Source organism: Amphiprion ocellaris, chromosome 2 (assembly GCF_022539595.1).
Source record: "Amphiprion ocellaris isolate individual 3 ecotype Okinawa chromosome 2, ASM2253959v1, whole genome shotgun sequence".
NCBI classification, from domain to species: Eukaryota; Metazoa; Chordata; class Actinopteri; family Pomacentridae; genus Amphiprion; species Amphiprion ocellaris.
Window position 1 is genome coordinate 25,244,178 of NC_072767.1, and position 12,173 is coordinate 25,256,350.

At 39.5% G+C, this 12,173-nt stretch overlaps 2 protein-coding genes across 2 annotated transcripts; both read right to left on the bottom strand.

The window, feature by feature from the left end:
* Positions 1 to 383: 383 nt before the first annotated feature.
* LOC129347752 (ankyrin repeat and LEM domain-containing protein 1-like) lies at positions 384 to 2,358 on the bottom strand. The gene is made up of 4 exons (XM_055005756.1): positions 2,076 to 2,358; positions 1,464 to 1,634; positions 806 to 966; positions 384 to 713 (listed from the first exon to the last, which is right to left on the bottom strand). The coding sequence occupies exons 1-4, from the start codon at positions 2,341 to 2,343 to the stop codon at positions 384 to 386; spliced, it is 930 nt and encodes a 309-aa protein (XP_054861731.1). The 5' UTR covers positions 2,344 to 2,358.
* A 192-nt stretch (positions 2,359 to 2,550) lies between these two features.
* LOC111574894 (uncharacterized) lies at positions 2,551 to 11,943 on the bottom strand. The gene is made up of 9 exons (XM_023279714.3): positions 11,540 to 11,943; positions 10,284 to 10,436; positions 9,958 to 10,063; positions 9,533 to 9,662; positions 6,505 to 8,925; positions 5,895 to 6,063; positions 5,234 to 5,396; positions 5,009 to 5,141; positions 2,551 to 4,187 (listed from the first exon to the last, which is right to left on the bottom strand). Exons 1-9 carry the CDS (start codon positions 11,602 to 11,604, stop codon positions 4,021 to 4,023), a joined length of 3,507 nt encoding a protein of 1,168 aa, XP_023135482.2. The 5' UTR covers positions 11,605 to 11,943; the 3' UTR covers positions 2,551 to 4,020.
* Positions 11,944 to 12,173: the final 230 nt, after the last annotated feature.

A 12,173-nucleotide genomic window follows, 5' to 3' on the forward strand; every position in this document is an offset into this window, starting at 1 on the left:
GTAATTAAAGCCTACTCTTCCAAAATTAAATGTGTATTTTTTAACAAGAAAAAAATGTCATTCCCGCAAAGCAATTTAGCAATTTTTATGCACGCTATTTTTGCCTAAATTGTTAGTTTTTTTTTTTTTAAGACATTAAGTCCTTGTTTGTCAAAATAGTACATTTGTACAGTTTCTCAGTGATTAGAACTAAAATAAACTTATGGTTGTGAAAATCAGTTGTGTGTTTTTGTGAAATAGCAGTATTTGACTTGAACACAAAATATAGGTCACCATGAAATAATTGCCTCAAATTGTAACACAAAACACTCGTTTCAAAAAATATGTAGTGGGTAAGGACCAGATACTGTATGTAGAGAAAAGCTCTGCATCGAAGAACAAAATTAAAGACTTCCTCTGTCCACTAGAGGGACACCAATCAACATGGCACAGAGAACGACAAATGAAATCCCACCATTTACACTATTTACATAAATGCAAAAAAGGGGGACTGGATATTTAAACATGAGTTGTCCTGTGGATTCACATCGCTGATACAACACTGATATCATCTGATGAGTTTCACCTTCCTTGTACTCACCGATGGCCTCCACCATGCAGGCCTCTCTTGTGTAAGCTTCCACTGGAATAACATTCTGGAAACAATGCAGAGAGATGACGCCCTTCTCTGCTTTCCACACCTGAAGGATGTGCTGCACTTTGGGACACAGTCTCTGTCAAAGAGAATCAAAAGTTGGACTTATATATGTGTTTGAAGTTTACTTAAACTTAATAAATTAGGACTGACCTGTGTATGCTGCCCTACCTTGCACGTTTTTTCTCCTTTATAGTACTCTAAAGCCTCATACAGGTGACTGTAGGGGTGAGAGCGTTTTCCTTTGCCAACATAAAATATAGCACGAATAAAAGTCTGGAAACATTCCTGTGAAGTCATGGTGTGACTCCGGAACGGGAGGTTTTCTGTCACTCTAAAAGAAAAGAAAAAAAAACCTGTTTAATTACTTAGTGAAGATGAAAGGTATTTAAATGTATTATTTGGCTGCATTTAGTTCAGACTCAAATCAGCCAATGAACCAGTTTTTCCAGCTCAGTTTTTGTTCTGTTTACCTGATAAGTGATATGATATAGGTTTATAGGGGTGTGTTGAAAACAAATAAATACTGAGACATTGCTCTCATTTCAGGAAATGTTTTGCCTTTTCAGCTTTTTGATCAACTTGGTGATTGTAAGTAAAATCTGACAACCCTTGCTAACATTCAACAATCTCAGTGAGCTCTCAAAGCTTTCACTGACAAATCAGCATGACTTTAACATTACCATAATAACGTTCATGCAAAGTCACAAGATAATTATCTCATCACATTTGGCAAATGTTGGAACAGGCGGTGACTACTTTTCTTGAAGACCTGGCAACACTGTGCAGAGGAGAGCAAAGCAAAACAAAACACAGTGACAGACTGAACACCTTGGGTCCAGCAGCAGGTAGTTGAAGCTGGATTTGATGACGCCTTCCCTCCACTTCCTGTTCTGATCTGGTTGGTCAAACTGCTGACACAAAGCCTGCTCGTCATCCTGGCAACCAGGCAGCTCGAACGTTTGCAGCACCCGTCGTAATTCTGGACTATATTCGAAATCTGGAGAAGTGAAGTAGGACAGAAAATGACATAGTGTGTCAGGGACAGTGAAGATAAGCTTAATGACAATAAGTGTATCAATATGTCTCATTTGTTCGGTGGTTCTAATCTAATCCATCCACAAAGTGACTCAATCACCCAAATGATGGCGAGCTTCAATCCCAACTAATGAGTTTAATTTTCCATTTACATGCTTCTCCATAGGAGTGATTTTATAGTCACAAAAGGCTGCAACTTCACAGTCACTTAAATAACAACACATTTACGGATTTTCTATATAAAAAAAACACTATTTTTATCTTCTCAACACATGCACACACATGCTCTTACCTTAAAACTGCTCACAACCCAAACCGCAAGTTTAGAAATACTAACATGACCAGATCATAGCTGAAGCTAGCTCAGTAATCAAGAATTTCAAATAAAGTGCACAAGCATTACCTGTTTGTGGCTGGTCTGTCTGTTTCTGGTCATCCTGTGATTTGTAGCTTGATTCCTGTAACAGATGACGCAGCCTCCGAAGGTAGGTGGGCCTGGTGTGCCTGCTGATAGGACCTGGACTCTCTCCCAGCTCCACTAACCTCAATCTCAGCTCCTTGTCAGTAATCCCACTGGTTTCTGGCAACAATCTGTCCTCAGCGTCACCACTTTCCTCTTTCTGTACCACAATCTGGGGTTTCTGGTTCTCTTTTCCTTTGTTCCCCTTCATACCAGTCTGCAATCATAGAGGATGGTCTCCTCACTGCTTGTAGTACTCATGCCATGTTTTTATTACATTTACATAAATGCAAAAGGGGAGCAGATAACACAGCAGTAGTAGTTAGTACACTCACACAATAAAAGATGGAAACGCCAATAAATGTATTAAAAAATCATAAGTGCATTATTGCAAATGACATTAAAAAGCAGTCAAAAATATAGATTACAGCCAAGTGGCTTTATTTTTAAAATAACAATCTGAAAGCTGAGAAATGGTCACCACATCTGCTGTTTCCTATTAAATGTTTGAAGTTCTTTAGCTTTAGAGCTTTGTTGAGATAGGTCATTATTTTCTTACAACTAATATCATAGTTAAAATTTCATGCTTTACAGTGTTTTACTTCCCTATATGACAATCTTATGCCTGGATTTTAAACCTGAGGATCAGGCTGTAAATGACTACATATCTTTTTGAAAATACAGATTACTTTTTGCAATTGTTAGTATTGATGTCTTACTGTAATATAAAAAAAAAATCTAAATTAAAAAAACACATGCAGCTTCAAGACGTCTCACCAACTGTTAAAGCCCTGAGATGATGATGAACGCTTTTAAAACTAACGGCCCTGCTCATTGATATGTAGACAATGAGATGACATTTTGAAACAAAGTGACTTCAATTTGTGATTACTTTGACCACTGTCTCTCCATTTTTCATATATTTCACAAGCTAATAAAATTACGGCGATTATAACACAAAACAACAGTTGTAACTCCCAGTGATATAGCATCCAGTCTATATATGTTGCATACTAGAACATAAAATGGTGTAAATACCACAAACTACCAAAACTTTCCACTACTGAGTCAGAAAGTCTCCTGATTTTATCATCTGAAGTGCTGATATATACCTTCTATAAACTAAAACATCTTGCTTCTACTTCTAATTAAACTGACACTTGACAAGAATTACATATATACAGTTACTACTGGGCACAATTATATCATCATGTCATGTCTTTTTTTTTTTTTTTTTAACGAAAACAAAATCACACAGTAAATGAAATGGAAATCCAGCCATGTAAACAAATTCTATCACATTTTACACTCAGTTTCACTGACACCTATCATGTTAGTAACCGACCTCGAAAAAATTCATAATTTTTTTTTTACAATACAAAAGTAAGCTTAGTGACTGCCAAGCTTCTTTCATTTGTACTACTCTCCTAGCTTCTTTGGAAAATATTTCTTAAGATATGATGAACGGATTATGTGTGATGTGACACCAGCAATCTGATTAAGCTGAAATGCACCAGAGCTGGGAAGTAGATCAAATTGAAAAAGTCAGTAGCACAACCTTGCCCTAAGTGACCCAGTGGGAAATATGCTTTTGTGAAAATAATGCTTATTTCTCTTGACTTCTGAAAGTTCTGTGGTTGCAATTTTGATATATAGATTTTAAGTATTCTATTGTATAGTCAAGTCCTATTATCATAGTTGAAAAAGTGTATATTGCTGAGAACAGAGTTCATTTGTAGTAGGAAGATCATTAAATGCAAGACAACAGTTGATGTTATAAACGTCACCCAGCGTTTGACCAACAAAGGATTTCTTTGTAAAGTAGTGGTATTTTTTCCCTCTGTGTTGGTGTTTTACTACTGTTCATACATCCCTCCAGTGGGTGTCTCTACTGTCTGATGTCTGCTGGTCTGAGCTGTCTTTCACCCTCAGCCAGGAAGATCTGCATGGCCCGGTACAGCAGGTGGATGCCAAGCTCCCGTTTCCTCTTCACCTGCCAGTTGGACACGAGCCCATAGAAATCCCCTCGCTTCTGATTGGTGAGCATCTTCAGCCCTGGGACAATTGGGGAATTTATTAGTAACTGGCAAGTGTAAGACTAGCATTGTGCTTGTGTGTTCAACAGAGTTTGAAAAATGCTAAGCACTTCACAATCGTGTTATTATCCCATATTTTTTCTCATCTAATTGTTTCAATGTAAGAGTTTTAAGTAAGTTTAGATGAAGTAAGAATTACGTCTTTGGTTGGCCTTTCTCGGCTTCTACTTCCAACTATCATATCATGGTTAGGAGAAGGTGACAGGTGTAGTGAAAAACATTGATCATCTTATTACAATTTAACATTCTGCTGGGTAACCCTGGGACCTGGTATTCATGTGGATGTTATTTTGACACGTACTGCCCACTACCATTGTTGCAGGCCAAGCACATGTCCCAAAGGCAGCGGCCTCAGCAAGAAGGACAATACACTCCAAGATGCCTCAAAAACTCGACACAGATCCCGAGGTATTGACCTGGTCTCTAAGCTTCCAAGATCCTAATCCGATCAAGTACCACAAAATATACCAGAACAAGCGCCATCCATGGAGGCTTCACTCCCCAACCCAAAGAACCCAGAGAATCAACTGACATGTGCCAGACGACGCACCCCAAAAACATTTTATGTTCATACCCCAACAGGTGAGAGCTGTTTTTGTGGCATATGGGGGAATCTAGGCAGGTGGTGGTAGTGTGCGTATCTGATATCTGACAGGGTGATGTAAGATTCTGATAAGGAGTAGATGAGGACTGGATATTTAAACATGAGTTGTCCTGTGGATTTACATCGCTGATACAACACTGATATCATCTGATGAGTTTCACCTTCCTTGTACTCACCGATGGCCTCCACCATGCAGGCCTCTCTTGTGTAAGCTTCCACTGGAATAACATTCTGGAAACAATGCAGAGAGATGACGCCCTTCTCTGCTTTCCACACCTGAAGGATGTGCTGCACTTTGGGACACAGTCTCTGTCAAAGAGAATCAAAAGTTGGACTTATATATGTATTTGAAGTTTACTTAAACTTAATAAATTAGGACTGACCTGTGTATGCTGCCCTACCTTGCACGTTTTTTCTCCTGTATAGTACTCTAAAGCCTCATACAGGTGACTGTAGGGGCGAGAGCGTTTTCCTTTGCCAACATAAAATATAGCACGAATAAAAGTCTGGAAACATTCCTGTGAAGTCATGGTGTGACTCCGGAACGGGAGGTTTTGTGTCACTCTAAAAGAAAAGAAAAAAAAAACCTGTTTAATTACTTAGTGAAGATGAAAGGTATTTAAATGTATTATTTGGCTGCATTTAGTTCAGACTCAAATCAGCCAATGAACCAGTTTTTCCAGCTCAGTTTTTGTTCTGTTTACCTGATAAGTGATATGATATAGGTTTATAGGGGTGTGTTGAAAACAAATAAATACTGAGACATTGCTCTCATTTCAGGAAATGTTTTGCCTTTTCAACTTTTTGATCAACTTGGTGATTGTAAGTAAAATCTGACAACCCTTGCTAACATTCAACAATCTCAGTGAGCTCTCAAAGCTTTCACTGACAAATCAGCATGACTTTAACATTACCATAATAACGTTCATGCAAAGTCACAAGATAATTATCTCATCACATTTGGCAAATGTTGGAACAGGCGGTGACTACTTTTCTTGAAGACCTGGCAACACTGTGCAGAGGAGAGCAAAGCAAAACAAAACACAGTGACAGACTGAACACCTTGGGTCCAGCAGCAGGTAGTTGAAGCTGGATTTGATGACGCCTTCCCTCCACTTCCTGTTCTGATCTGGTTGGTCAAACTGCTGACACAAAGCCTGCTCGTCATCCTGGCAACCAGGCAGCTCGAACGTTTGCAGCACCCGTCGTAATTCTGGACTATATTCGAAATCTGGAGAAGTGAAGTAGGACAGAAAATGACATAGTGTGTCAGGGACAGTGAAGATAAGCTTAATGACAATAAGTGTATCAATATGTCTCATTTGTTCGGTGGTTCTAATCTAATCCATCCACAAAGTGACTCAATCACCCAAATGATGGCGAGCTTCAATCCCAACTAATGAGTTTAATTTTCCATTTACATGCTTCTCCATAGGAGTGATTTTATAGTCACAAAAGGCTGCAACTTCACAGTCACTTAAATAACAACACATTTACGGATTTTCTATATAAAAAAAACACTATTTTTATCTTCTCAACACATGCACACACATGCTCTTACCTTAAAACTGTGCACAACCCAAACTGCAAGTTTAGAAATACTAACATGACCAGATCATAGCTGAAGCTAGCTCAGTAATCAAGAATTTCAAATAAAGTGCACAAGCATTACCTGTTTGTGGCTGGTCTGTCTGTTTCTGGTCATCCTGTGATTTGTAGCTTGATTCCTGTAACAGGTGACGCAGCCTCCGAAGGTAGGTGGGCCTGGTGTGCCTGCTGATAGGACCTGGACTCTCTCCCAGCTCCACTAACCTCAATCTCAGGTCCTTGTCAGTAATCCCACTGGTTTCTGGCAACAATCTGTCCTCAGCGTCACCACTTTCCTCTTTCTGTACCACAATCTGGGGTTTCTGGTTCTCTTTTCCTTTGTTCCCCTTCATACCAGTCTGCAAGGAACGCCAATCATAGAGGATGGTCTCCTCACTGCTTGTAGTACTCATGTTGGAGCTGAGTGAAGTGTCTGCTGTAGGCGGGACATGAGTCTCAATCAGTTTGTGTCCCTGTTCTGTGTCAGTGTAGAGGTACTCCACCGGTTCGTCCAGGTCCTGAATGAGTGGACGCCCTCCTGGGGTGTAAGACAGGTTAGCGAGGCGCTGTGGCCTGTTGCAGCTTGACAGCCTGCTCATGCTGTACCTTGGGGTGCATCCAGTGCCCGGGGTGCAAGGAAGGTCAGAGTCTTCCCTGGACCTCCTTGGGGAAAAATAGCTGGAGCTTGATGAAGATGATGCACAGTCTGGCTGAGAGCTGCAGTCCTCAGTGATCCAGACATCATGATTTTTTAAAAGTTCTACCTTATCAGGGGCATCATTCACATTTCCTTTTTTATTTGTCTCATCTGCACTCGTCACATCGTCAGTCAGAAAGTCCCCACCTTCAGCAACATCCCTTTTCTGTTCTTGCATTGCAAGAATTATCTCTGCAAAGTTTCTGTCATAAGCATCAACTGAATTATCTTGTTTTTTCTCTACTAAAACAGTGTCACACAAAGTCTCTGATTCAACAGCAGAGTCTGTTAAACTCTTCGAGAGGATGAGTGTGTCAGCTTGGCTACTGCTAACACTTGGGCTGGCTCTAAGAGTGCTGGACTGTGTATCCTGGCAATCAGCAGGCAGGGAGTCTCCTCCTGTGCTACTCCCTGAATAGGATGGTGGATAGTAAGGTGCGTGTGGTGAGTTGTAAAAGTCTTCGCTACTCTGAGACCTGGGTGTTTGGCGGCGTGCTCGAACTGGTGTGGGCAGGGTCTCTTCAAACAGAGAAGATGTGATGAAGAGGCTTTCAGGGGTTCTGCTTGTTCTCATTGAGCAGCGACTTAATCTTGAGCGTGTCCTCCCTGTCACAAAAGGGCTTGGAGTGAATGAAAGATCAGAGTTTTGTTCTAATGCTTCATTTGCATAAGATCTGGTGTCTGTCACTGCCTTGGCGATGCCTCCTTTACTTGAAATGTCCATAGGACCACTAAAAGCTTCTTCATCGTTTGGGTGTTTTATTTCAGATAAGGTCAGTTTGTCAACCATAGCTGGTAAAGGCTCTATTGTTTCATGTTTTAAATCTGGTTTGGGTTCTGTTTCAACAGCTGGAGGATTCACTTCTTGCCTTGTGAATTCAGAATCTGAAACTGTAAAAATCTGAGTCCCTTTATCAGATTCAGTCCCAGCAGAAACTTCTTCTACTGCTGGGAGTAACAGATGTCTGGGGTGTGTGGAAAAATCCAGAGCGCTGGTGTAATGGTCACTTTCACAGCTACTATAATGACTGCTACTAGTCCCACTGCTACTGCTGCCAACATGAGAATGTGCTTGCTCTTCAGGTGTGTTCAACTGAGCCTTTTTCACATTTTCTTCCTCTTGTTCATCATCACTCTCTTCCAAAGCACAGTGACTTAGGACTGTTTTCTCCAAATCCTCGTTTGTGCTCTCACTGCTTTCTCTGCAGAAGACATAAACGTGGTCCGGTGATGTGACATCAATACCCTGCCGATGTAAAACAGTGGCCATGCGTTCTGAATCCAGGAAATCTGAGTACTCAGACATGTCAAAAGACAAGGTGCTGGTGCACTGGCTGCCATCCACAGTAGGACGCTGTTTAGGAGATTCAGGACTGAAAACTGGGAAATATTCATCTACATCTCTGAAGCTCACACTCTTCCGACTTGCTCGCTTGGAGGTAAATGCTGGAGGAGTGTCTCTTCTGGAAGGAGAGATTATATCACCAGTTGTGGCAGCAAGTCCATTTGCTTTTGATGTAAGGAAGCCATCATCTGTACATAAATCATCCTCTTTAAGAATCGACATTCCAACTGCAGGACCTACTGCAGACATCCGAGTGCTTGATAATATGGAGGGACCAGAAAGTCTGTTATATGATATTCCTCTGCAATCTGGTCTCCCATTAATGGTAGACAGGTTGAAAAATGATGAGCGCCTTGTGCTGCTCAATGGGGCTTCACCAAAGTCACTTATCATCGACGAGTGGGAACTGAAGCTGTAGTCTGATTCAGGATAGCTGGACGTGTCTGTCTGGTCTGAATATAAAGCTGTGGAGAAAAAAAAGGGCTATAAATTACCACAGTTACTACAAAGGTGAGAAACTGTCACTGATAGCCAAATTCTGGAAGAATATAGCTGTAACCCTTCTGATCCAGTCTTCATACACTGACAGACAGTTTGGAAGATAATCCACCTTGTTTCTTTTCTATTTGACAGGGAAAACAGTCAATGCCGCTGGCAGTTGTAGTAAATCAGGTACTAATGGCAGGCACTGATAAAGTTTTTTCTTGCTTTGGTTCCTCACATTACTTAACACATATACAATATCCAAAAGCAATAGTAGCTCAGTATTCTTTAAAATGCATTCAGCCTATATGTGTGGTTAGGAACATTTCAAGGATTTAAAAAGTAATACTTATAATATTTGTTTGTGATCAGTGTAATAATTGTGGAATGACAATGATGTGGAAATCTACAGGTGGACAGGTACAATATCATACATTTGACCTATATACGTATATTACTATAATAGTAATGGAAATAATGGAAATAATAGAAATTACACAAATTTGACAATCAAACTTAATTTTTAAAGGTCTGCAGATTTTTAAAGTAATCTCCAACAAGACAGAGCTTTCAAAGACATTATCTTACAGTACTGAAACTGAGGTAAGTCCTCCTGCTCCTCCTCTGTGTCCACCGAGCTGGTCTGGTATTCCCGAAGAAGATGAGCACATTTTTGATTTTCCTGTTGCTCTGCAAGCTGCCCTGGTGTGTTTCCCTCCTGTATGGACAAAAAGATAACAGGAGTAAAGCAAACTGAAAACCATATTCAACGTCAAATGTTACTAGATATCTTGTAATACCTCAAGTATTATCTAAGCCTCTGTATTGATTCAGCTGTAAAACAGGGACACTGAAAGAACTTAATAATCTCTGTTAACAGATTCATGTACAATGTTCATGTGCATGTATCAGTACGTTTAACTATAAATTGATTTCTGATTTCCTGCTTAGCTGTGTAAAAATTGATTCCTATAATATAGAAAATTGTTAATATAGTTAAGAGCAATTCTTACATTATCCTTCATGTTTGGGTTCCCTCCATTTATTAAGAGCAGCTTGAGATTTTGATAACATCCCCACAGTGCAGCAACATGAAGAGGAGTCAGGCCCTCTGATGACCTGGAAGAAATACAAGGCAACATTAAACTATTATTATTAGTGGCTGCACGGTGAATATTACCCGAAATGCAGAGTCCGGCCAACTTTTACATTGCACCTACTGTTATACCAGAATATGCAAAGTGATTACGATTAAAATGACATTTTAATATAAATATCTGCATTTGAATTCCTCAGGCCAACATTGTTATATCACATTTCACTGAGTTTATTACTGTACCTGATATTGGGGTCTGCTCCATGTTGCAGCAACATTTTCAAGCAGCGTGTGTTCTTCTCAGTTTCTTTGCCAACCGCCAAGTGTATCGCAGCCACCCCTTTACTACCCACCAGGTCAGGTTTTGCACCTTCAGAAAGAAGCAGCTGAACAAATCTGTAAAGGCATCAATATCAGTTACATTCTGACACAAACTGTGCAATAACAAACAGCATTGCTGAACTCCAATTAAGAGAATGACAAAATGACCAAATGAAAATTAACATAATGTAACAGTGAGATTACAATGGTAAGACTACTTATATAATAATTCTGTGCACAAAACAATTTATTATTTTCTGAGACAACCAAGCGACACTTTAACTAACTGCACATCTCCTGTATATATTGTATTATGAATTGCTGCTGTATTTGTCATATCTGTGTTTAACACTAAAAGACTGAAGAGGAAAAATTATATATATTATAATTATATACTATACTGCACCATGGAACATTACAGGCTTCACCAAGTTGTTATAGCTATAGCTTTGTTATAGCTGCTATAATCAAGTGTCTGACAGATTTTTCAGCATACTATCAGTTTGTAGAATACATCAACAAATGGCAAAGATCTTTTAGTGTAAACTGTGCAGAGCACAAGCCAGTAATCTCTGCACGTAACCCGAAATCACAATCAATATTTTACATGAATGGAATTTACAATCTGTAAAACAAACAACACCTTCTATCCAGAGAATGCTTGGTGTTTTTACTTTATTTGCACTATGATTTAAGTTGATTTGATTATTGAACTAGATAATTGATTTTCTTTTGATCGCATAATCCTTGGAGTTCTAAAACACAACCAAATAATAGCATTTAAGAGAACATGGGAGTATTATAAGTTTAATATATATATAACCTATTACTAATAGGTCTTCTGATGATTGGCATTATCTCTCATACCCCAGTGCTTTCTTAAAGGGCAACTGGAGTCACAGGTAGAGCCCAGGATACTTGCAAAGCGATGCTAAAGTGTAGTGTTTCAGCTTCAACACTAGTCATCATACGTCAAAACATGTTAGAGTTAAGGTATGTGGATTTTGAACCAAATAGTTCAAGTTTTTTGGGAAAAAATGAATTGAGTTCACGTTAAACATAACCTTGGAGAAGGACAACTTCGAAATGTTTGTTTAAGGAGTTAAAATATCTAGACCATGTACATCTTTATCGACAGAAACTGGGCAAAACAAAGAGAAAAGAGGGCCGAACATCACCTGGGTTCTCCATCGTTCACCGCTTTACACAGCTGACTTTCCAGCTTCCTCGTGTTTCGCTCCATGGCCAGGCTTGCTTGTTTATAAGTTGTCTACATGTTAGTCATGCATTTAAAGAATTAACTCATGGCTGCGTCTGCTACATATAACTTTTAGTCGATGCTAACGTTAGCTAACGGAGTTAACAGCAACTGAGACACTGCAAGAACCTAATCATTACGTGCACGTACTAAAATTCGTATTTCTATACAGTTAGCAAATAATAAATTCTTAGAGTACTTATTTTGCGTCCTAAATATTTGAAGGCTGGCAGTTTAATCAGCTAAAAAAAACAAAACGTTATTTATCCACGGAAATCTACTTTTCGATGAAGCTGCGGTAACGTTTTGTTAAACTTCCCTCCGAGGAGAAAGAAGGCGGAAGTCCCACCTACCGCTGTCTCTGATTGGACAACTTCACACCAATCAGGTGACACGTTTATTGAGGCAGAGGAGTGCGTTTTCTAATCTGTACTTAACACAGACTGATTTTGTTTCACTTTTGTTGCCACTTTACACCATAAGTGAGTAAAAATGTGTAGTGTTCCCCACTCATTTAGAACACTAAATGAAGTGCTGCTCAAATCTCATATGTG

Bases quoted from the DNA above. Each gene is read 5' to 3' on its own strand.
- LOC129347752 (XM_055005756.1), bottom strand. From the start codon at position 2,343: ATGAAGGGGAACAAAGGAAAAGAGAACCAGAAACCCCAGATTGTGGTA. The intron at 1,635-2,075 runs GTAATGCTTGTG...TCACTTCTCCAG, and splicing joins GACAGACCAGCCACAAACAG to ATTTCGAATATAGTCCAGAA. The intron at 967-1,463 runs GTTCAGTCTGTC...TTTCTTTTAGAG, and splicing joins CCTGCTGCTGGACCCAAGGT to TGACAGAAAACCTCCCGTTC.
- LOC111574894 (XM_023279714.3), bottom strand. From the start codon at position 11,604: ATGGAGCGAAACACGAGGAAGCTGGAAAGTCAGCTGTGTAAAGCGGTG. The intron at 6,064-6,504 runs GTAATGCTTGTG...TCACTTCTCCAG, and splicing joins GACAGACCAGCCACAAACAG to ATTTCGAATATAGTCCAGAA. The intron at 5,142-5,233 runs GTAGGGCAGCAT...TCTCTTTGACAG, and splicing joins CAGGAGAAAAAACGTGCAAG to AGACTGTGTCCCAAAGTGCA.